This window comes from Microcaecilia unicolor, chromosome 10 (assembly GCF_901765095.1).
Source record: "Microcaecilia unicolor chromosome 10, aMicUni1.1, whole genome shotgun sequence".
Classification (NCBI taxonomy): Eukaryota; Metazoa; Chordata; class Amphibia; order Gymnophiona; family Siphonopidae; genus Microcaecilia; species Microcaecilia unicolor.
This window is the reverse complement of record NC_044040.1, coordinates 29648007-29673888: the sequence shown is the minus strand read 5'-3', so window position 1 is coordinate 29673888 and position 25882 is coordinate 29648007. Positions and strand designations below refer to the sequence as shown.

The 25882-nt window shown below is 40.9% G+C and overlaps 1 protein-coding gene across 1 annotated transcript in view; it reads left to right on the top strand.

Moving 5' to 3' along the window:
- RELN (reelin) overlaps positions 1 to 25882 on the top strand; it is a 568089-nt gene that overhangs the window by 296276 nt on the left and 245931 nt on the right. The window contains exons 15-19 of the mRNA XM_030217170.1: positions 4702 to 4830; positions 5456 to 5565; positions 9134 to 9200; positions 13323 to 13556; positions 17412 to 17573. Coding sequence (XP_030073030.1) covers positions 4702 to 4830; positions 5456 to 5565; positions 9134 to 9200; positions 13323 to 13556; positions 17412 to 17573 — 702 coding nt within the window. The remainder of the gene's footprint in view (positions 1 to 4701; positions 4831 to 5455; positions 5566 to 9133; positions 9201 to 13322; positions 13557 to 17411; positions 17574 to 25882) is intronic.

The window sequence follows — 25882 nt, the reverse complement described above, 5'->3', positions numbered from 1 at the left end:
AACAGTGGAGGAGTGGCCAAGTGGTTAGGGTGGTGGACTTTGGTCCTGAGGAACTGAGTTTGATTCCCACTTCAGGCACAGGCATCTTCTTGTGACTCTGGGCAAGTCACTTAACCCTACCATTGCCCCATGTAAGCCGCATTGAGCCTGCCATGAGTGGGAAAGCGCGGGGTACAAATGTAACAAAAATAAAATAGATACTATTGGAGATTCTACATGGAATGTTGCTATTCCACTAGCAACATTCCATGTAGAAGGCTGCGCAGGCTTCTGTTTCTGTGAGTCTGACGTCCTGCACGTATGTGCAGGACGTCAGACTCACAGAAGCAGAAGCCTGCGCGGCCACATTGGTGATCTGCAAGGGCCGACTTCTACATGGAATGTTGCTACTGGAATAGCAACATTCCATGTAGAATCTCAAATAGTAGCAACAGTGGAGGAGTGGCCTAGTGGTTAGAGTGGTGGACTTTGGTCCTGGGGAACTGAGGAACTGAGTTCGATTCCCACTTCAGGCAAAGGCAGCTCCTTGTGACTCTGGGCAAGTCACTTAACCATCCATTGCCCGCCGCATTGAGCCTGACATGAGTGGGAAAGCGCGGGGTACAAATGTAACAAAACAAACACACAGGATATTAATAACTGACTATGCAAAAAAGGTAGTAGAAAATCAATTTTGTAATTTCCCATTTAGGGGCATAGTTATTTTATCACCAGCTCCTGTTATTTTAGCACAGGTCCCATTTTATGCAGTGAGAGCTAGTTACTAATAACTGGGGTTAACAGTAAAAGAGCACGTCTTAACAGTAGCCTATATTGATAACTTCCCCTCTTATTTTAAAAAACTGTTTTGGCATATAAAGCAGCATTTTCTTTCTGGAAATAAGTATTTAATAAAATTACATGTTCAATATCCCCCTAATTCTATAAAAGTCACCAAAAATTGCACACACAAATTTGGGTATGTGCCCACTTTGCACACGATAAATAGTAGTAGTAGTAGTAATTGGCTTTTTAACAAGCAGTTGTTGGCACTAATTAGATTCTCTTGCATAAATTTGGGTGTGGAATTTGCGCCTAAAATTTACACATGATCTGAAAAAGGGTGAGTGGAAATGGGAGGGGCATAGGCATAATGGGGATGTTCCTAAAATTAACATGCATTGTTATAGATTAACGGGGATACTCTACTACTACTACTTATCATTTCTATAGCGCTACAAGGCATACGCAGCGCTGTACACCATACATAAAAAGACAGTCCCTGCTCAAAGAGCTTACAATCTAGATAACTACCTAATGTAATCATGTACACTTGCACCACGTTTCAGTTGGTGCAAATGGCTGCCCCTACAGTTAGGCATGATTCCTGGGCATAAGCGCTATTCTGTAAACCATGCCTAACTTTAAGCACAGCTTATAGAATAACGCTTTTTCAGTGCCATTTTTTTCAGTGCCATATGGGGGAGATTCTATATACAGTATGTAACCTAAAAAATCAGCACTGAAATCAGTACTAAGCATATTCTATAATTGGTGCCAATTATAGAATAAGCTTAGTTGATATATCAGCGCCTAAAACTACACGCATCTATTTACACCAATGAAAATGTGGCAGAAATCACGGCGCATAGATTTACACGCACTGGGCCATATTCTATAACAACACGTGTAAATTTCGGAATACCCACGAAATGCCCATTTCCCCACCCATAACTACGTCCCTTTTTGCCTGCGCATGTTAGAAGTTTGGTGCACTTTGTTATAGAATACACTTAGCGAGTTGTACGCGTAAATTCAAATCAGTGCTCATTATTGCTTAAGTGCTGTTATCAGTGCTCATTATCGTCTTAAGCTTCATAAGTTATATGCATTGTTATAGAATCTGCGCCAATTTCAGCACGGATCTCTAGTTGCACTATATAGAATCCTGGGGTATATGTGTAACGCTATGAACATGCCCACTAATTCCATATGTGGCATGTATAATTAGGCATGCAATTGCATGCCTACTTATAGAATATCATCAATTTCACGTTTAACTTAATGAGGTAATTAGTGCTTAATTGGCAATAACTTTCAATAATTGGCTTTAACAAGCACTAATTGGTACCAATTTACACTTACGTGCATAACTGCTTTATACCCCTATTCTGTAAAGAGCACCTCAGTTCTATGGGGGCAGGTCATGGGCATTACTTCAGTTGCATATGTTGGCTATAGAAGAGTAACCACAAAAAGAGGAAGGCTACTGTGACTCTAACTCAAAAGATGAACATCAACAAGTGAAGAGTCCAGTGTAAATGTTTAAATAATCAACACAATGTGTTAAAATTCCAGATATTCCTTTATTCTCAAATATTATCTTCTTTTATATATAAAAAGTAGTTGAGCGTTTAGCTATGGCTCGATGGTGGCCAAACCCGTTTCACTTTACATGCTTCATCAGGAGCTAAGAACGCTGCATGAAAGAATTGGGGTTTGATAAGATGCAATGTGATCACAAAAATATGTGATACCATCTTGTTTGATATTATAAGAAAGTTGATGCACGGCTCCTGATGAAGCATGTAAAGTGAAACGGGTTTGGCCACCGTCGAGCCTTAGCTAAATGCGCAACTACTTTTTATATATAAAAGAAGATAATATTTGAGAATAAAGGCATATCTGGAATTTTAATACATCGTGTTGATTATTTAAACATTTACACTGGACTCTTCACTTGTTGATGGATAAAGAACAGTGTCACATGCCCAACCACCAACGTTTAGGTGCAATGCTTATATGCCTACTGTTGACATGTGTAAGTGGTCATGCCTAAATGTTGGTGCATGTATGCTAATATTCTATAATGGTAATTAAAGGCATAGTTGCCATTATAGATATAGCACTTACCCCTGGATTCTATATAAGATGCAGTGAGTTGTGCGCATTAAATTCGACACATACCCAATTTACACACACATCTTAATTGAGTAATGAGCAAATCAGAACTGATAATTGGCCGATAACAACCAATTATCAGCATTACTTGACAATAATTAGAATTTATGTGTGCTTCTTTTTAGGCGTATTCTAAAAAAAGGTGCGCGTAAATTCTAACGCACATAGCTGAAAAGGGGGCATGGACATGTGAGGAATGTGGAAGTGTTGAGGCATCCCTCAAATTTCACATGGTTATAGAATTTATGGGACCCATGCCTAATTTAGGTGCAGGCATTCACACCAGGTTCTCAGTGGCGTAAATAGTCATACCTAAATCTAGGCGCATTCCCCTGCCCTATGCACTATTCTATAAAATGCACCTAAGTGTGATTTTTGGACGTACCTATTTTGTTAGATGCCATTTACAGAATCTGGCCCTTCCTGCCCTGTATTTAAGTATCCAAATTTGGGCAACCTTTGTATAATTGACCCCATAAATGGCAATTCTATAATTCAGAAGTACACATTTACACACCCCTTGCACCTGTAAACACATAAAATACAAGCACTTATGTGCATAAATAAACACTTACTGCTAAGTGCTATTCTGTAACAGTGTATGTAAATGGCAAAGCACATTGATGCAAAGAGGTGTACATAAGTATTGCCATATTGGGAAAGACCAAAGGTCCATCGAGCCCAGCATCCTGTTTCCAACAGTGGCCAATCCAGGTCACAAATACCCGGCAAGATCCCAAAAATGTACAAAACATTTTATACTGCTTATCCAAGAAATAGTGGATTTTCCCCAAGTCCATTTAATAACGGTCTATGGGCTTTTCCTTTAGGAAGCTGTCCAAACCTTTTTTAAACTCCGCTAAGCTAACCGCCTTTACCACATTCTCTGGCAACGAGTTCCAGAGTTTAATTACACGTTGAGTGAAGAAAGATTTTCTCCGATTCGTTTTAAATTTACTACATTGTAGCTTCATCGCATGCTCCCTAGTCCTAGTATTTTTGGAAAGCGTAAACAGACGCTTCACATCTACCTGTTCAACTCCACTCATTATTTTATAGACCTATCATATCTCCCCTCAGCTGCCTTTTCTCCAAGCTGAAGAGCCCTAGCCGCTTTAGCCTTTCGTCATAGGGAAGTCGTCCCATCCCCTTTATCATTTTCGCACACATGGGTGGAACTCTCAGTCACACACAAAACTTACAGAATACTATGAATTATGCATGTCCCTGCTGCATTTGCATCCCTGCAGTTACACCTTGCTTACTGTGAGCACATGACTGTAAAGCACTCTGATACTGAGTCATGCTAGAATTCTATAATGGAATCTGGGTGGCCAGATGCCATTAAAGAATAGGTTCCCACAGCACATCCTCCACGTACCTAAATGGAAGCTTCTAGTTATAGAAGTGGCCCCTTACAGCCTAACTTTAGCCTTCATGATTAGAGGACAGAGATGGGGAACAGCTTGCATGCACATGCGTGGTTTTGAAAATATGCAACTTTGTGCATAAATTAAGCCAGTTATTTAGAGCATGGTAAAGAACAGGTGTAAATCTTCTCATGTTCCTTTTGGCCTGTGAGACAGTTTAGAAATGTAATTTAAAATATAAATGTAAGTGCATAATTCCCTGGGCAGAACCATGTGCATACTTTCATTCTTAATATTTACTGATGTGCAGACAGGAAAACGTCTGCCCATACGTTTCATGCATGCACAGAGTTACAATAAATCACTTCATTTTGTTCCCCAATGCCATTAGTGTCATCCTGGAGTTCTCAACTAACCATGGACGTGCCTGGTCCTCACTTCACAGTGAGTGTCTGCCTGAGTTATGTGCTGGGCCACATCTTCCGCACAGCACAGTCTACTCGGCCGAAAATTACAGCGGGTAAGACAGCTACTTCCATTAAAATAGGTCGGAGCTGCAGCTGAAAGGCAAAGCTCAGTGAAACTATGAACTTCAGAGGGTATTGTACTTCAGCGCAGCTGCAGGATGGTATGTGATGGGTTTTCTGGTGGGTGGACTGACCTTCCATGGGGTCCAGAAAAGGCTCATTGTACACAGCAGGATCTTTGTTGCTATAAAGGTCATGGAGTTTCTCAACTGAGTCATACTTTGGTATGCCTGATAGCATTTAGTTTTCGGAAACTATTTGCCATTTCTTCCTACATTACATGTATTGGTGTGCCTCTAGGTTTTATAACATCCTTTTGGTCACTGTGAGAAAGATGAGGCTTAGGCCAGGCCATCAACCCTACTGACCTTAGTGAGAATACAGAACTATGTTGGGCAGACTGGATGGACCATGCAGGTCTTTTTCTGCCGTCATATACTATGTTACTATGCATGTGATAGTAGAATGAAAGGGAAATGAGTAGCTCTTTGACTAACTGTATGCAGAAGATTTCTGTGACGATGTTTCCTATACTTTATCATCTGCAAAGTGAGCAAAACCTTTTGAACAAAAAAAAAATCTGTCTTTAATGCATATAAATGTTATATTTTGTTTCAGATGGAATCGAATATCTATTCCCCTCCCCAATGCAGCACTAACCAGAGACACCAGGCTGCGATGGAGGCAATTAGGACCAATTCTTGGAAACATGTGGGCAATAGATAACAGTTAGTATTTATGTTTTTGTTAAATGGAAACCGTGGATTTTTGTGATGTGCATGCTTAGATCCTGATTCATAAAAATTTACCTATCACCAGTGGCGTACCAAGGGGGGGGGGCGGTGGGGGTGGTCCGCCCTGGGTGCACGCCGCTGGGGGGGGGGCCGCGGCGCGCGCCTGTCGGCTGCGACTTCGAATCGCTACGCTAAATTCTCTCGTTCGCTGCTGCAGCTCCCTCCCTCTGCACCGGAACAGGTTACTTCCTGTTCCGGGGCAGAGGGAGGGAGCTGCAGCGAACAAGAGAATTTAGCGTAGCGATTCGAAGTCGCAGCCGACAGGCGCGTGCCGCGGCACCCCCCCCTAGCGGCGTGCACCCGGGGGGGGTGTCATTTTGCTGGGGGGGAGGGGCGCATCGGCGATCCGCCCCGGGTGTCGTCAACGCTAGGAACGCCACTGCCTATCACTTATGTGGGATTTGACTGTGCTTTGGAAGCCTCTGCCTAACTGGATGATCTTAAGCTACCTAACTTGATGTTCTTAAGTTACCTAACTTGATGCTCTTAAGCTACCTAGCCTGGCGCTCTTAAGGGATGGGATATTGAGATCCTTTCCTTCCTGATCACTTGTGCTTACTTCTCTGCAGTGAACCCATAAGCTACACATGAAATGAAAAAGGCATTTTATGCTTCACTAAGCAAAGTGCTCCCATTTACTGAAAAACATTTTTTTTCTTAATTGGGTTTGAGAATGCAGATATACAGTCTTGGATGGCTCAGTGTGGAATGGTGGTGATTAATTTTTTAGGCCATCTGTTCAAATCCTATCTAAATCAATGGTGATTATTGACTACTATGAAAAAAGTTAGTGGTTTCCGTCCAGAATCACAGTTGATACAACAGCACTTCTTAGCTTCTGTTTTCCACTTGGAGACTAAGGATAAATGGACACAAACAGGCTTATTTTCTAAAGAGAAGGACGTCCATCTTCCAACACAAATTGCAAGATGGGCGTCCTTCTCACAGGGTCTCCCAAATCGGCATAATTGAAAGCCGATTTTGGGCGTCCCCAACTGCTTTCCATTGCGGGGACGGCCAAAGTTCCCAGGGGCGTGTCGGAGGCGTAGCAAAGGCGGGACTTGGGCGTGCTTAACACATGGGCATCCTCGACTGATAATGGAAAAAAGAAGGGTGTCCCTGAAGAACACTTGGACGAAAATCAGAAACGACCAAGTCTAAGGACAACACGGCAAAAACTGATTGTACACAAAAAACAAAAAAAGAAAAATAACAAATATAAAAAATTAACAGATTGTATACAGATATAGGGAGGAAGGAGGTGAAGTCAATGATTACAAATAGTCACCTTGAGGATCTCACCGGCGAGTGAGTAAAAGATTATCCAGTGATGGTATATGAGACTTCCCCTCATAAAAATAAACAATTGATTGGAAAAATCTAGATAGATATGAAGCTTAAAAATTAATAACAGAAGCAGATGGCAAGTTAAGATGTTAGTCTGATCCCAGATAGTTTTATCACCATTGTGAGCCAGGACCCGGCTTTTACTGCCTTTGTTTCTGCATTGTTTGACTTCTCTTTTCATTTTCCAAACCCAAGACCCTACTTTTACCACCATTGTGAGCCAGAACCCTGTTTCACTGCCTTTGTTTGAGGCATCACTGCCTTTGTTTTCCGTATTATCTGACTTTTCATTTCTCCGATAACAGGTCGACCCTGTTTAAGTTGGATAATCGAGACTTTACTGTATTGCCACATCACGTATATTTCAAAGCAGTTAACAGTCTTAAAATGGCCACTGAAATACAGGGATGGACAAACAAACCATCAGAACAGCACACAAAGCACCCATACAAAAGGAAGTATTAAATAGCACATATACCTTTTGACCAGCGATTCCCAACCCAGTCCTCGGGGCACACCTAGTCCCACTGAGTTTTCAGGATATCCATAATGCATATTCATGAGTTCAATTTGCATGCAAATGAGGCAGTGCATGCAAGTCTCTCTCATGCATACTCATTGTGGATATCCTGAAAACCAGATGGAACTAGGTGTGCCCTGAGGACTGGGTTGGGAATAGCTGCTTTAGACCAAGAGTTCACAACCTAGTCTTCATGACATACTAAGGGCCAAATTCAATAAATGGCACTTTAAAAATCAGCGCTGAAAAACCACATGGTTAGTGTGATTCTATAAACTATGCCTAAAGTTAGGCATATTTATAGAATATGCACATGTGCTATTGCAACTAAAATTTATGGAAATTGATATACTGCCTTTCTGAGGTTTTTCCAACTACATTCAAAGCGGTTTACATATATTCAGGTACTTATTTTGTACCAGGGGCAATGGAAGGTTAAGTGACTTGCCCAGAGTCTCAAGGAGCTGCAGTGAGAATTAAACTCAGTTCCCCAGGATCAAGGTCCACTGCACTAACCACTAGGCTACTCCTCCACTAGGTGCACCCATTTAGGTCACCTAAACCCATGCCTAAATACCTACGCCTAAGTATTCCATAATAGTGTACATAGTTTTGTGAAATGCCCACAACCCACCCATTCCATGCCCATGGCCATGCCCCCTTTTCAACTACACACATGAAAATTTATGTGCACTGCATTATAGAATTCGCCTAGAAAGTCGTGCATGCAAACTCTAATTAAAACCAATTATTGGTGCTGATTGGTTTGTTAATCAATTAAGTTGTGCACACAATTTGGCCATATGGCGCCATATGTAGAATTTGGGGGTAAACCAGTTTGGTTTTCAGAATACTCACAGTGAACATGCATGAGATAAATCTACATGCACTCCTTCCATTGCATGCAAAGCTCTCTCATGCATATTCATTATGGATATCTTGAAAATCAGACTGGCATGGTGTGTCCTGAGGTCCCAGTTGAGAATCCCTGCCTTAGAATGTTAAGCAAATTAGCTGTCACACAAAAGGAGAGGCCAAAATAGAGAGAAGGAGAAACCCGCTGCAAACAGATGGGTGTAACCATATACTTAATGCTTGGGAAATCAACCAGGTCTTTAATGCTGACTTGAATTTCTGTTCCAAGGGTCCTACTTGCCTGATTAGCTATGCAGGCATCAGCACTGAATATCACCAGTGTCCACATAACTCCCAGCTCTGCCCCAGCACTACCTTACAAGTGCCATGGCAATTACTGTGGATATTTAGTAGCGCTGTCAGATTAAGTGCTGCTAAATGTCCCCTCTTGACTCCCGCAGGACTGTCTCCTGCCCTATTAAATCATTTTGCATCTTAGGCCCTCTATTCCTTGGTCTCTCCAGGACCATGAATGGGAGTGGTTAGGTTCTATAAGGTATTTGCTTATTTATGAAAATAACTATATTATCCCACAGATGACTATCATGTATCTTCCTGCGTTATCTTCTTCCCACTTTCTCTTTATATACAGACATATATTCAATTGCATATAAATGCATACCTGTCATTTTTAAACATTAGAATATGTGGTGACTCTGCTCCTTTCATTTTAAACTGCTGCTTTTTTTTTTTAATTAAAGCAATTTGTTTGTACTGCAGTTTATATCGGTCCATCTTGCCTGAAGTTCTGCTCTGGCCGAGGACAGTGCACTAGAAATGGCTGCAAGTAAGAGATTGATTATATTTGATATCTAAGAGTAAATTTTGGCTTCTGGATGAACCATACAAAATGACTTGTGTGCATGCTGGGTGCTCTTATTCTAATTTTATGTCACCCAGGCAGGGGTATGACATATGTCAGTAGGGAGGTACCTTTGTAATGTGGCTTGGAACCCCAGAGACCACTCAGCCCCAGTGACAAAGAACACAAGGGCAGATTGCTGCAGGGTGCGGCCTCCTTCATCCTTCATGGACATTCTCTCCCCCCCCCCCTTCAACTCTAGCTTGTTCTTTCCCCTTATTAATAATGCAGGAACCCCTCCTTGCAACTCATTATATCTGCTGCCTTTCCTCTGTAAGTGATTGTGGGTTTCTTTGCATAATTTTGAATATTGATAGAAACCTTATTATCAAGACAACCCGTTTATTACAGTAAAATGTAATTATCAATGCCATGGCCAGATAAATTGTTGCATATTGCAAGGCCAGCCACAGATAGGCTCCCAATAGTGAAATCAGCAGGTGCCTAATCACCCAGAGGAGAGGCAACAAAAGGGCAATTCTATTAACAAGGTGCCTACAAGTAGGCACCCAGAAAGTGTCCAGTAGGAGCCTATTCTGTGAAGAAAAGTAGACATCTACCGTCCGTTATAGAATGCAGGTAAAAGTCAAAACATTTTATTTACACATGTAAGTTTGAGCCCGGCCCATTTTCCATCCGTGTGTACACCTCCCATTCAAATAAAGGCTATGTAATTTAAGTGGTGTGGCAGCGTGGCTAGTGGCTGGCTGTAGGACCTCACACACAGGTTACAGGTAAAAGTCAAAACATTTTATTTATGTACACAAAGGGACAGTAATCAGCTCTGTTACGTCACAGGCTTTATCCTTTTAATTAGTCTCTCTCTCTCTTTCTCTCTCTCAGTATAATCACAGGAAATACTCTTAACAGGGCTAGCTCCTAGCCAGGCCCAAACACAGTGGGTTCTAGCGCCGACTTGGGCCCCTTGTGGGCGCACACCAAAATCAGGTACTCTCTGGATATACTTCAAGGTTATTGCCTACCTTGGAAGTCTTCCTTATATGTATAATTAACTCCTGGGGGGCTGAGGTGAACACACACATGTTCCCACCCTAGGGAAACACTAAAGCTCAGGCTATTTCTCTGCCCTGGTACTTCCCTCAGGAACTGTAGCCTTCTTTCTGCATATGTTGGGAGGTCCTTACTCAGGGCCACTCCCTTGGAGACTTCTTGACTCAGGGTCTCCCTGATTTGTTCTGCTCCAGGGTATTTAACCTCCTCCCTGCCTGAGCCCTGCCCCTCTGACTCAGCAGGTAAACTCCACCTACCCTAAAGTGGCTCACTATCAACACCAATAAGGGAATATTCCTAAGGAAACCTACCTCTGTACCACTCACAAGTGGTTGCAGCATAATGCTTAGGTGGAATTTTGGCAGCTACACGTGTATGAGCTCACATATGCATGTAAATGCCATTATTCTAAACATTTACACATGCAATGGGTGCATAAATGTTTAACACCTATATTATAGAATTGCCCCTCAAATTTCTAGGGTGGCAGGAATGTATTCCCAAAATCCCGATCAAGAGAAAGGAAAGGCCAGCACTGATAGCTTAGGACATTCATGGGAGAAGGAGGGTCACACAGTATAGGTGGGGAGGGATGGCAGGGGCATTTGAAGCATTTTGCATAGAGTAGCAAAATGTGTAGCACCAGCCCTCTGTCCATGAAAAAACCCCCACATATGGAATACTTGAAATGGCAAAATTATCCAGCTATGTGGCATTTCATAAGGTTGAAAAAATATTTTAGCTAAAAATTGGGGATAAGATGATGAAGTACATGAGTTTTTGAGACCTTCTGCAGTATTGAAAGTTGGGCTGACAAGTAGATTGCGACATATCAATAAAATGACATCATAAAGACTCCAATATGACTACACAGTACTTTTTTCTAGAACCAAAAAGGTGCGAGTACTCTCACTGCAGGGGCATCATTATGAAATAGGATCCCTGCAAGCAGTAGCAGAGCTTATGATAGGGCAGAACTTCAAATATTATACCAGCTCCAAGAACAGCCACACACAGACAAACCTTCAGCTAATAAAAATTAAGTGCCCACAAATTAGAATGAAAATATAGAAACCAAACTAGGAGCAGTGGAACACTGGAGAGAGAGAGAGAAACAGAAATGCATTTTAGCCTATACCGAGCAAAATGCAAACATTTAAGAAATGAACATTCTCAAGACTGACATGCCAAGCTCTGAAAACTGAAAATAAAAACTTTTCTTTTCCATTTTTGTTTTGTTTTGCTGCTGTTTGGGGATTTAGCTTTTTAATCAACTTGGCCTGATCTCTTTTTTTTTTTTTTTAGTCTTCTGCCAAGTTTGCTTCTGGAATCTCCTTTTCATTTCCCCTTTCTTTTCTTCCCTCCTCTTTACTATTTCCCCTGCCTATTACCCCTCTTTTAGCACCTCTCCAACTCCAACCCAAATCCCATTCCCACCCTCTTATCCACTTCGGAGATTCATCCTCTTTTATCCCTCCAAGTACAGCAAGTATACCTAAATAAATAAATGTAATCTCTGTCTACTGCATCTTGCACTCTCTCTAGTTCTCCAGGTTATGCACACCACCTCTCAGCGAATCCTCACCATTAAGCCTCCTTCTCTTACCATATCACACTGTAACTCATACTCCCAATCCATCTAACACTCATAACAAGCCTCCAGTATCCTCCTAAATCCCTGCTTAATCCTCACATCCCCGTTTTCACTTTTTTTTCAAGTCCCTGCTCTACCTCCCTCACTGACTACTTTATCTCCAAATCCCCAGTCTTTCTACAATCCCAGAGCACTTACTCTTCTCCTAGTCTCCAGGTCCCTGCTCTTCTCCAATTCCAAATCTCCAGTCCCTGAGTCCCATTCTTCTTCTGATCTCCCTCTCCCTTACTGAATGGTGGTTGATTATTATGCTGATTCAGATTTTAGGAAGATTAGGTCTTGTCTTTTAGCGGTGTATGTTTTTTATGATGGAAATATTTGTTTTATTGGAAACTGCTTAGAACTTTGCATTGAAAGTGTATATCTCAAAAACACTAAGTATCACTCCTTTTATACAGTCTATAGGTGGACATAAGACCTCGATCAAACATAAGAAATTTATATGAATAAAATAGCCTCAACAGCCCAGGGAACCTAACATTAGGACTCCACTGAAATGGCCAACATCATAGGCTCCTACCGCCTTCCGAAAAAATCACAGACATCAAAAAACTCCCACACTTAGGGAGAAAAAGATTCTGTGAGCAAAAAACGGAAAACGGAGTATCTTACAATATCAAAAAGTGATCAAAATCTATACACCCCTCTATAGAGAGTACTAATGGATGTAAGAAACTGTAGTATCCATTGCTAGACCCCTCTAGATGAAAACTGGAAGGTATTGAAAGATGAAACAGAATTGCAAAGTCTACTGTTCAGCATATATCAGCAACAAAATATTCAAAAAATCAATAACTTAGCTTAAAGTGCTGATTTGTGACTCTTCTAGAGTCTTTACGTCCTGACTCCCAGGTAGCAATGATGAAATTATTTCAAATTGCTAATTCGTTTCCTCCAGTCATGCTTTTAAGAAGGTCATAAAGTTGAATACAATTTGCTCTTCTTCAATTTTTTTAAAGTGAGTATTAATATACAATCCTCCACACTCGCAATGTCTTATAAACTTTCCCGACAGCAAGGGACCCCACTGTTTCGCAGCCTTCATCAGGAGAAATATCAAAAACAAAAAATGTTTTTTCTTTTCTTTTCAATCCATCGCGAACAATGGCTCAGAAAATGGCGGACATTCAAATAGGACGCCAACATCATAGCTCCGCCCATTGGCTTTCTTATGTTTGATCGAGGTCTTATGTCCACCTATAGACTGTATAAAAGGAGTGATACTTAGTGTTTTTGAGATATATTATTGCACTCTTGGCAGTTTAAAATATTTTTTGATTGAAAGTGTATAAACATTTTAAAAATAAAATTGTATCATGTTTCTTTTAATCGGGAGCTGTGCATTAGATTCAGACTTAATTTTTCTTTTTTTTTTTCCTTAGGTGTGATCCGGGCTTTACAGGTCCTGCTTGTGAAATGGCCTCCCAGACATTCCCTGTGTTCATTTCAGAGAGCTTCAGCAGCTCTAGGCTGTCCTCGTACCATAACTTTTACTCTGTCCGTGGTGCTGAAGTCAGCTTCGGATGTGGTGTGCTAGCAAGCGGCAAGGCCTTGGTCTTTAATAAGGATGGAAGACGTCAACTCATCACTGCTTTTCTTGACAGTTCACAGTCCAGGTGAACAGGAAAGGAATGGCACTGTGGTCATTCATTATATAAATATTATGCATTACAACAGAAATGTCTACATTTGGACCACATTTAACAATCGAGGCAAAAAAAAAAGTAAAAAGAAAGTTCTGCAGGTCAGTTTGCTTGCATTTTTGAAGTATAAGGGCCTTACTTCCTGCACCTTCTGGGATGGAAAGTCATGCCAACAAAAATAGTACTAAAAACACAATTTTGCCCAAGAATTCTGTTTCAGAATTAAGCAAAAGGTTTCACAAGGCTTTTTGAGCAAGATTTGCTTTCACATTTTTTCACGTTATTTTACCTTCAAAAAATGCAGGAAATGAAAGCACTGCATTGAGTCTTTGCAAGCAAACTGACAGCAGATTTTTGAGGTGATTTTAGAACTGGTTGCATGGGTTTTAGAACCGGTTCCATAACTGGTTGCAGTGAAATACATCAAAAAGTGGTGATTTTAGAAAGAGAAAGTACATATATAGGGCTAGATTCTATGGGTGTCTTTTACTAAGGCGCGTTCACATTTTTAGTGCGTGCTAAAATTGTGGGCATGCTAAACGTTAGAGACACCAATAGGAATGCATTGGCGTCTCTAATGTTTAGCGCACCCACAATTTTAGCGTGTGCTAAAAATGTGAGCGCGCCTTAGTAAAAGACGCCCTATATTTGGTACCTAAAAAATTGTCACCAAAAGAAACCCACGTAAGCGGTATGGTTTATAGAATTAACGCTTAAACGGAGAGGTCATTCATACATTTAGGCACTGCTATTTGGACCAATGAAAATGTGGTGCAAATGCCTGCATCTAAATTTACACATGGAGCACCATTATTCTACCATTATCCCCCGGATTCTATATAACGTGCCTAGACATCTGCAATGAAATCCAGGCATATTCTATAATAGCGCGTGTAACTTAATTGGCTGAACAAGCTCATCAGCATTGATAACAGCACTTAACAATAATAAGCACTAATTGGTAATAATTAGAATTTACACACACAACTCACAATAGGAGTCCTTTTACTAAGCTGTGGTAAAAAAATGGACTGCAGTAGTGTAGGTATGGGTTTGGGGCATGCACAGAATTATTTTTCAGCGCGCCTGTAAACAAATGCCTTTTTGTTTCCCGAAAATGGACATGTGGCAAAATCAAAATTACTGCACGTCCATTTTGGGTCTCTGACTTTACCGCCAGCCATAGACCTAGCGGTAAAGAATTTGGGCGGTAAGGACCTATGCGCATCAGATGCAACTTAGCACGTGTCCATTATGTGCGTCCAAAAATAAAAATGATCTTTCAGATGCACGTAGCAGACACGCACCAAAAATGAAATTACTGCAAGAGCCATGCGGTAGTTGGGTGATAAGTCCATTTTAGCGTGCGTTGGGTGCACATAGACGTTTACGTGGCTTAGTAAAAGGGCCCATAAGTATATTCTGTAATGAACTGCGCCTAAATTCTAATGTTCATAGTTCAAAAGAGGTGTGGCTATGTACAGGAAAATTGGCATTTCATGTACGTTCCAAAATTTACTCGCGCAGTTATAGAATATGGCCCAGTGTATGTAAACCTATGTGCAGGGATTTTTGCTATGTTTTCATTGGCGTAAATGGAGGCCCATAGTTTTAGGTGTTGGGATATCAACTAAGCGTATTCTATATACTGCACCTAAATCTAGGCACCACTTAAGCAGAAATGTTTACCGTGCAGATTTTTTAGGCACCTTATATTGAATCTGGCCCTATACGTGTAACTCAAAACCACACCCTAATCCACCCCAAAATACCCATGACTCTCCGATTTCTGTGCCCCCTTTTTCAGGCTGTGTGCAAATTTTAGGTGTGGATAAGTCCTTATTAAATCTAATTAATGCCAATAATTGCTTGTTAAAAAGCTAATTATTGGCACTCATTATCCTATTAAATTGCACATGCAAATTGAGAACACACTTAAATTTGCATTTGCAATTTTTGGCAACTTTTATAGAAGCAAGAGGTTACTTTCCATTCTGAAACCACCTTTTATAAGTGCAATCAGCACCTGCAGGCACATGTGTATATTTATGCTTGTTCCAGAATATGTATAAATAGTTAAGCTCTCAACGAATAGTTAAGCTCTGGAACTCTTTGCCAGAAGAGGTAGTAATAGCGGTTAGCGTATCGAAATTCCTGGAGGAAAAGTCCATAGTCTGCTTTTGAGACAGACATGGGGAAGCAACTGCTTGCCCCAGGATTGGTAACATGGAAATGTTGCTGGTAATTGGGTTGCTGTCAGGTATTTGGGACGTGGCTTGACCACTGTTTGCAAAACGGGATACTGGGCTAGATGGACCATTGGTCTGACCCAGTATGGCTTCTCTTATGTTCTTATGTTTGTCAGCTTAAACACATTCTTTGCAATTTACAAAAGTTGGAGGTCATTTTATAAAACGTTTTCCATGTGTAAAGCCTATTTTACATGCAGAAAGGAGCATTTATAATATTACACAACTGCATAAGTGCATTAAAAAAGTCAGCACACAGAAAGTTTGCACCTACTGTCCTTATTTCAGAAAGGCAACACAGGTACCACTATAGGATCCCAGAACAAGCTTTATCAGTATGCAAACACTCAAGCAAACATGTACACCTGCTCTGAAAAAGGTGTGAATCTGTATGTACTTGCAGATTTTATAAAACACACATGCACTTCATAAAGTGTTGCCTTTCTGAAATAAGAAGGAAAGGGATTTTGGATTTCACTTGTAACTCAAGGCACATTACATTCAGGTACAGTAGATATTTTCTTGTCCCTAGAGGGCTTACTTTCTAACTCCCCTCTTTACTAAGCCACGCTAGTGGCTTCTGCGTGGCAATGCCGACACATCCCATTCAACGTGAATGGGCTGTGTCAGCATCAGTAAGTTTGCACATGAAACAGTGGTGGGTGAAGTGGCTTGCCCTTGATCAGAAGGAGCTATAGTGGTATTTGAAATCTGTCTTCCCTGGTCCTTTTTGGACTTCTCACATAGCTGTCCTCTTTTTAAAGCTAGACCCCACATGTGATGGAAATGTTTCCTCATGTCCAGTATCTCCCTTCCTTTCCCCACTGGTGTGTTCAGCATCTCCTCTTCCCTACCACCCAACTTCCCCTCTAGAAACATTTACTTTATATATGTATAAAAGAATACATATGTATACTTTTATACATATATGTGCTGGTAGCTTGTGCCTAATGTCTTTTCCATGAGTGAAACCAAGCTTTATATATAAAAAGCTTTTGTAAAATTATCCTCCCCATTTCCTTTGTATTTTCTTTGGAACTGCGTTTTCCCAATCCTTGAAGTTTACCCATGATTTCAATTATTTTTATAACGTGATAAATTACTAAAATCTGTGTAGCTCATTCCTTCATATTTTCAGTCTTGATTTTATTTAGCTATTCTACTTTTGGGTTGTGTTAAGTAAGCAGACTTGAGGTTAAGAATTGTACAAGCAGCCTAAAAATAGATGTTAATTTAAAACCATTGTGTCAGAGCCAAGTAAAAAATTATTTATGAAGGATTTTTTTTTTAAATTTGACAACTTGTGGCTGCTGATTAGCCCAATTCAGTGCCTCCCCCACATCCTGGTGCCTAATGAATAATTAAATTCTGTCAGTTTGAAAAATGTGTATCACATTGCATTACCCCATGTGAAAGAAAATTCAGCAGCACAAAAAAATATGGCATTTGTTTTTCATTCTTTACTAGCTGATTAACATTTTCTAGATTTGAGAACTGATAGGTGAATTCAAAAACAGTGAGAAAAAATTGCAAGTTGATCTAGTAAGTTTGTCAATAATGCTCTTTCCATCTCCCCAAGATTTCTCCAATTCACTTTACGTCTTGGAAGTAAGTCTGTTCTGAGTACCTGTAAAGCACCGGACCAGCCCGGGGAAGGAGTTTTGCTGCACTATTCTTATGATAATGGCATTACCTGGAAACTGCTGGAACATTATTCTTATCTCAGCTATCATGAACCAAGGTATATTAAATGTTGTAGTTATGACGAACCATGTGCTCATGAACTTAAGGGCTTTTCTGATTACAGCAAGACTTTGCTAGTAATCTTTCAATCAAGAAATATTTTGTCACCATATAAAACATGTTTCCTAGTTGGAGCAAGAAATTACAATACTTCCATTGAGGACAAGCTTGAGAGTCTAGACATAATAAGAATAATATTCAGTAGACCAACAACTGCATAAAGATATATTGATAATTCATTCATATGTCTTTATGCATTTTTCAGCTCAACTATCCCACCAAGTCTGACTTCCAAATATGTTAACATAAGTTTATACAAATAATTTTTCCATATAAAGTTATCCCTATTATTGTTGCATTCTGACTTGAAGACATAGGTTATGCTAGGGTTGTGTATTCATAAAACACATACTTAGTTCATTTCCAGATTCCAAATGTGCCCTTGAGTCAGAGTTAGCTCTTGGTGACCACCCCTTGTGGATTTCTTGGCATGCTACAAAGTGGTTTGCCAGTGCTTTCTCCTGACGCAGGAAGGGTTAAGTGAGCTGCCCAAGGCCGCAAGGAACTATCATGGGGTTTGAACCTGGCCCTTCTGGTTCCCAGCCTGCTGTTTTAACCATTAGGCTACTTCTCTAATCTCTCAGTTCATTAGTTGCACCTTTAAAAATGTAATGAGTACAAAATCAGTTTAACATACATGAATTATTTAGTCCAGTATTCTTATAAGTTGAAACTTGTCAGACGATTGAAGGATTATTTGTCCCATGAAAATTTTCGGCCTGTGTTTCAAAGCTTAATAATGCCCCACTGACTACTGCAATGCTTTGTTTTGGGGTTTGCCAATATATGCGCTGCGTTCACTTCAAGTAACGCAGAACGCAACAGCCTGTGTTCTTCTAGGACTGAGACAATTTTAATATATTACTCCTGCACTTGTTCATTTGCATTGGCTTCCGATAGTTTACAGGTACAATACAAAAATTCTACTATTAGTATTCAAACTGATAGTGAATGAAATCTCTCCCGTGATTACAGCCAGTTTTCATATGCATCAGCCATCGCAAACTGCTCGATGCTCCATTGTTTAAGAAAGTTTAACTTGATGAGTACAGATTTTCTCTATTGCAGGACCAAATCTGTGGAATTCGTTGCCTCAAGAGATTACAGCCTTAAAAAACTTGAATGACTTTAAAGACTGTTTTGTTTCAGCAAGCATTTAATACCATTATTTGACAGATGTTATTTTGAATGCTGAAGCAATCTGTAAAGGGGGTTATTTTGAATGTCACTTTTTTTATCTGCATATGAGATCATATATGTATTATGTTTTACGGTATGTGAATTATAATTATGAATGTATTTTGTACTCCACCCAGGATAGTAGATGGTGCAGACTAGAAATCTTTTAAATAAATAAATAAACCAAAATGTATGGAATAAACAAAAAATGAAAATCAACAAAATTTCTGAAAATGAACTGGAATTCTTTGTCCATGCATATCCCTAAGTTATATGGTTAGAAGCTGAATATTGCTGCACCTAGAGCACCCTAACCTTGCTAAGTTATCTAGATAACAATAATAATAATAATTTATATACCATCCAACCCAAGACATCTGAACAGTTTACAGAAGAGTAAAGATCACAATAATAAGAAGTAATATAGAATCATAAAAACAATTGATCAATAGCCAATATATTTCTGAAATATAATTATTTTAAGAAATTTTCTAAACTGTAGTAAATCACTTTTAGATCTGATAGTAATTGGTAAGGAATTCCATAAAAGAGGAGCAATTTCAGAGAATAGTGGTTTACTAGAAAGTTTCTTTTTAATACTATTAGCATAAAGTAGAAGAATATGTTTTTTTTAGATAAGCACAATTTATGATGGTTAGATTGTAATATGAGGTACAAAATATATAATAACTAGTAAAAAAGGCCCGTTTCTGGAACGAATGAAACGGGCGCTAGCAAGGTTTTCCTGGGAGTGTGTATGTTTGAGAGAGAGAGCCAGAGTGAATGTGCGGGTGTGTGACAGAGTGAGACTGTCTGTGTGACAGTGTGTGTGTGAGAATGAGAGTGTGTGACAGGGCCCCCTCCCCTGTTCCTAATGCCCCTCACCCCGTTCCCTCCCCTCCTTTTCCTCCTCCTTCCCACACTTTGGGTTCCTTAAGGCTTTCAAAAGTCTATGTACCCCCGTGGCCCTAACGCCCAGTATCCGGATACCCCACCGCTTTCCTCCTCACCCCTCCCCCAAGATGTAATACTTTCACGTCCTTCATTTTTTAAAAAAAGTGTCCTATCTACCCTGTGTACAAATGCCCGGCATTCAGATTGTGTTCCTCTCATAAATTTTCATTTCTTTCATTCATTCACAACTCCCCCCCCCCCCCCCTTCTCCAGTTTAACACTTTCGTTTCCTTCAGTCTTTTAAAACGCTCCTATCTACCCTGTGTCCTAATGGCCAGCATTCAGATTGTTTTCCTTTCCCAAATGTTCATGTCTTTCAGTCATTCACATCTCCCCCCCCCCCCCCCCCCCACCTTCTCCAGTTTAACACTTTTGTTTCCTTCAGTCTTTTAAAACTCTCCTATCAACCCTGTGTCCTAATGGCCAGCACTCAGATTGCTTTGCTTTGCCAAATTGGCAGTGCGTGCCTGCCTAGCAGACCACTTCCGGCAGGCACGGTCCCAGGCACATCCTATTGGAGGTGAGAATTATTATATAGGATTTAAGGGCCCTTCTACTAAGCTGCATTTAGCAGCTAATGTGGGGTTTTCGGCATGGTAGACTATAGCGTAGGCCCATGCTACTGCCAACTGTGCTAAAACAGGAGCCTTTCTGTTAAAAATACTGCATTAGCTGCCTAATGCTGGAGTGAGCCGGTTTGGGTGACAGAGATGGATGGAGGTGTGGCCTGCTGTGACATCTAGTGCATGGGTAATTACCATACGCTTGATATCGGGATTGCCAATAGTGCAGCCAAACTCACCCCCAGCTCAAAAAGAGGCAGTAAATGCAGCTTGTGCTACTGGCAGTCCAGTATCGCAGCTTCAAAAATGGTTCATGGAGTGCCCCTCTCAAGTTGGTCCTCACCCCAAACCCAAGCCTTCACAGAAGAGCCAGTCTTCCCCAAGCCTGACCCACGATTCCCCAACTCTCACTCTGCCCCACCCAGTCAAGCCCCCCCTGAGCCTTCTCACAAATTCCTCCTCAACTCCCTGACACAAGACAAGCCCTCCAGTCCAACCCCACCTGTTGCCATAACAGTTCCACTCACTGCTACAGAAAGCCCACCCCCCACTACAGAAACTCTACCAATTTCCCTACTCTCCCTTTGCACCCCTCCTCCCAAACACACACACAACTGGTTTGACAGCAAAGGCGACAGCGGTCACTTTCCACTGCCCCTCCAAAATGACACCTGCCTTCTAGCAGTAATCTCACGATGTTATCACTAAGGGGCATCCTTCCTTATATGGCTGAATGACCCCCAGTGGTAGCACCACAACACTAAAATGACATTCCATGTTTATTATTATCAATGCATGACTTAAGTTTAGCTAGACTTTATGATTACTTTCTAACTTCATCAAACCTATGAGTGGTTAGAAAGAAAACTACATTTTAAGGAAACTAACAGATTTATTCCTGATTCGGCCAGAGGGAAATTCTGCTATTGGCTGTTTGGTAGGCCAGCTTCCTGTAGACAAGAGGTTACTGGTTATAGCTTCAGCTGGGAAACATTATCTCACAGAATGTTCTGAGACCAGAGACTTGCCTAGGAAGACAGAGAGACATCGGAAAAGTGCTCACATAATTGCATTTATATGTGGAATTCGCTATGCTATATGATACAGGAGTTGAGGACTAAAGGAGCTTCTCTTGGAGAGAGTTAAATTCTGTCTTCCTGCATAATGTAAGTCCAGAGTTATGAGGGTCTTCCTGAACTATGCATATTCACTACCACCATTACCTCTTCTATATGATACTATATAGACTCCGACTCTGGAACTTGGCTGTAAACTTTCCTTGCAGGGTAGGCAAAAATAACCATATATTCTTGATAGATATTCATTGGAAATATCCTGAAAAGCATTCCTATTTGAAAAACAGAGAAGATGGGCACTGCAGTGCTTTGAGTACAGGTTAGATCCAATACTTAATATGCAGGATTTTATCGCCCATGAGTTTTGATAATGCATAATCCAGCATACGAAGGATTTTTGTTCAATAAATGCACAGTAATCAGTGTGTACTAAATTGTACATTTGCATATATTGTATTTTGGTGCACATGATGGAATTAAGGGATGCTGTTTCTGAGGTCTAGGGGCAGATAAGGGACTTTCTTCTGGCTTATGGGATGCTATGAACATACGAAAAATGAACAGATGTGCTTATGTGGGCATATTGTTGACATTTATTATGATGGAGAACATGGAGCTTGCTCTACCTTAGTGTGCTAGCTGGCCAAAAATATATTTAAAAAAAAAAAACGTTTTTCTTTGTAATGAAAATAGAGTGATAAATTCTACAGTCAATCTGTTGTCAGCAATTTAATTAATCTTTGGTCATAGGAAAAATAATTGCACGTTTAATGTTCTGCAGGAAAAGCCTATTTAATCTTTCTGCTGTTTGACAGCTGCATTTTTCTTCCAAACAAACTGCAGTGGGTTTTAATATTAGATACATGCATATCTGGGAAAGATTAAGATCAGGGTGGAGGTCTCTCAACAGCCATTAAATGAAATTTAAAGGAGGCTGGAATATTCCACTGTTGTATCAAAAGTAGTCAAAAGGAATCCTGGCCCTTGTTTTCTCTCAGCCTTCTGCCTGCCTTCTGTCCCTCTTTGTCTCCTATGAGGAAGAAGGCATATAAGAGGAATGCCATAGGCTTAGGGAGGGTTATTTTCTTTTTTTTTTAAATTTGAATCTTTATTGAACATAATTGCCAAAACATTACAAAATGCCATCTGAGCAAACATCATAACTAACATAATATAAAACCAAAGCATTACAAAATGCTATCTGAGAAAACATCATAACTAATTTAATATAAAACTAAAGAGTCAACCGAGGAGAGCATATATTGCCATTTACTTAAGTAACATACATAGTAACATAGTAGATGACGGCAGAAAAAGACCTGCACGGTCCATCTAGTCTTCCCAACAAGATAAACTCATATGTGCTACTTTTTGTGTATACCTTACCTTGATTTGTATCTGCCATTTTCAGGGCACAGACCGTAGAAGTCTTGCCCAGCACTAGCCCCGCCTCCCAAACACCAGCCGCGCCTCCCAATCTCGGCTAAGCTTCTGAGGATCCATTTCTTCTGAACAGGATTCCTTTATGTTTATCCCACGCATGCTTGAATTCTGCTACCGTTTTCATCTCCACCACCTCCCACGGGAGGGCATTCCAAGTATCTACCACTCTCTCTGTGGAAAAAATACTTCCTGACATTTTTCTTGAGTCTGCCCCCCTTCGATCTCATATCATGTCCTCTAGTTCTACCGCCTTCCCATCTACGGAGAAGGTTCGTTTGCGGATTAATACCTTTCAAATATTTGAACGTCTGTATCTTATCACCCCTGTTTCTCCTTTCCTCCAGGGTATACATGTTCAGGTCAGCAAGTTTACCCTCTCTACCTCTAATACCTTTTTCTCTAATTTACAATTAACTTATGGATTGATAACACCACCACCCATACACCGGGTTCACTGTGGATTCTTCAGCAAACATTTGTACTCACAGATCAAGTGGGCTAAATATAGAACACAACCCCCTCCATGCCCCCATTCACTCCCATCTCTCAAATACATGCCCACCAAAATGCGATCAATCACCTATCTTTATTTCAAAAGCATTTCTGCAGGAAAAGCACAGAAACAAGCTCTTATAAAATTGTCTGCCCAGTGTGCAACTATGGTTATATGCATACAATCTGTAAAGATGTTTTTAATCCGTTAAACCCAGATATTCAATACCAGGCCATGTCCGGGCTTCGGCATTGAATATCTGGTTTTGCGGAGCCGGCTAATGCTAATGATATTCAGCACTTAGGGGCCCTTTTACAAAGTGGAGGTAAGCCCAACGCGGGCTTATCGCATGTTATCCCGGAACTACCGCTGACCCAACGTGGCCACCAGCAATAGTTCGGTTCAGGCGTGCCCTGTTTCTGGCACACCGTGAAAAACTATTTTGTAGCTTGACGCTAACCTGGCGGTAATCAGGCATTGCTGTGTGCTGCCCATTTACCGCTGGGTTACTGTGGAAACCCTTACCACCACCTCAATGGGTGGTGGTAAGTGCTCCCCATCACGTGGCCACGAAGTAAGAGTTATCTGAGATTGGGAGGCGGGGCTGGTGTTTGGGAGGTGGGGCTAATGCTGGGCAGACTTCTACGGTCTGTGCCCTGAAAATGGCAGATACAAATCAAGGTAAGGTATACACAAGAAGTAGAACATATGAGTTTATCTTGTTGGGAAGACTAGATGGACCGTGCAGGTCTTTTTCTGCCGTCATCTACTATGTGTGGCCATTTTTTAGGGGCTTTTTACCTGCTGTGGTAAAAAGGGCCCTGGTGCATGGGAAAGTGGCCCCCGCAACTCTCACAGGACCCTTTTTTCCCGCAGCTTAGTAAAAGGACCCCTTAACCAGCTATGGGTTACTGCATAAAGACAGGACTGCCTTCTATGTGGTCCTATTTAAGCAGTTAACTGGCTGGTTAAGTGTGAATATCAGCACTTAACTGGCCAAATGCTGATTCCGCCCCCAGAATGCCCTCCCCCAAAGCCAATTTGCAGTTTGGCGCTAAGCGGTTATTTTCAGCAGCGCTAAACAGTTAAGTGCTGCTGAAAATTAGTGGTTAGCCTCGAGCATGCGGTTTAGCTGCAGCCAGGAGCCTTTTCAGGCCAGTTAAATAAATTTGAATATTGACCCCATTGTTTTTAGTGGAAAAGCAAAATAATCCTGCACCTTCTCACACATGTGGTCACAGGAAAAATAACTGTATGCTCTGGAAGGAATCAGACAAAAGCTAGTGGCACCTCTTTGGGAGCTTGAACACCTTTCTCCAATTAACCAGCTGGTTAATCTCTTACACTGCATTGAACACACAGGTAAAACCATCATTTTCAACGTACGTTTCACATTGGCCAAAGCCTCCTATTCTAAATGTGCTGTTTATGTGTAGATAGGGACAAATCTTCAGCTTGCCAGGATACTTCACAACTTCAACCTGTGTGCCATGTGTGAGCAGTGTGATATTTGGTGATGATTTATGAGACTTGCAAGCACATGTCAGTACTGTGGCAATTAGCAGATGCATCCTGCTCCTGTGCACGATGATTGCTGTGGGAAATCAGATATTATTCTTCATTTTCTTTAGTTTGTTGAGAGTAAGTTGGTTGTCATAGGTTCCATGACAAATCAAATGGTCCTGCATACTCTGCTTCGCTATACGCTTGGGACTTATCTTTGATCAGATTTCTACACTACAATGAAATGAATGTGTGTGCTGTGTGACAAGAAAAAGATTAGTGGGTGTACAGACTCTGTTTGATGAGATTAAGGTTGAAAGATTATGTTAGTCAAAATCAAAAAAAAAAAAGAAGAAGAAGATCCCCTATGAAGTGTTCAAATGCAAAAAGAAAGTAGGGGAGGACTGTGAAATATTTTAGGTCTTTTTACCACCTCTCCAAATCTTCATATAGCAGTTACCCACAATTTGTAGAGATAAAAGACTGAGGTTGCCGCTTATGAGAAAAGTAATTTATTTACTTACCAAGTATTGACACAATTAATATTTTCTCATGGGAGGATAGAACTACTGCTTACATATGCTTTCTGTATCTATCACTCCAACATACTGAACTGAAACAGCTATTTTTATACACTTGTATTTAACAATGATTTATTTTATTTATTTATTTGTTGCATTTGTATCCCACATTTTCCCACCCATTTGCAGGCTCAATGTTGATTACATACAGGGGTGTGCTGGTAAATTTTTAAGAACAGGCTCTTTCTTGGGAGGGATGTAGCCAGCTCTGCAGTTGGAAGGGCCAGGGGTGGCCGGGGGGAGGGGGTAGCAACACTTGTCTCTCTCTCATCTCTCCCTCCCTGCAGGCACGCTAGGCATACCTTTGCTGGCAGCCAATAAATTGACTGCCACCACGCCCAACATCTTCCTCTGAGCAGCATGCTGGAACTTCTCACACATGCTCGAGAAATCCCAGCCTGCTGCTCAGAACTGGAAACAAGGAGCAGTCTATTTACTTGGCTGGCAGGGCTCAG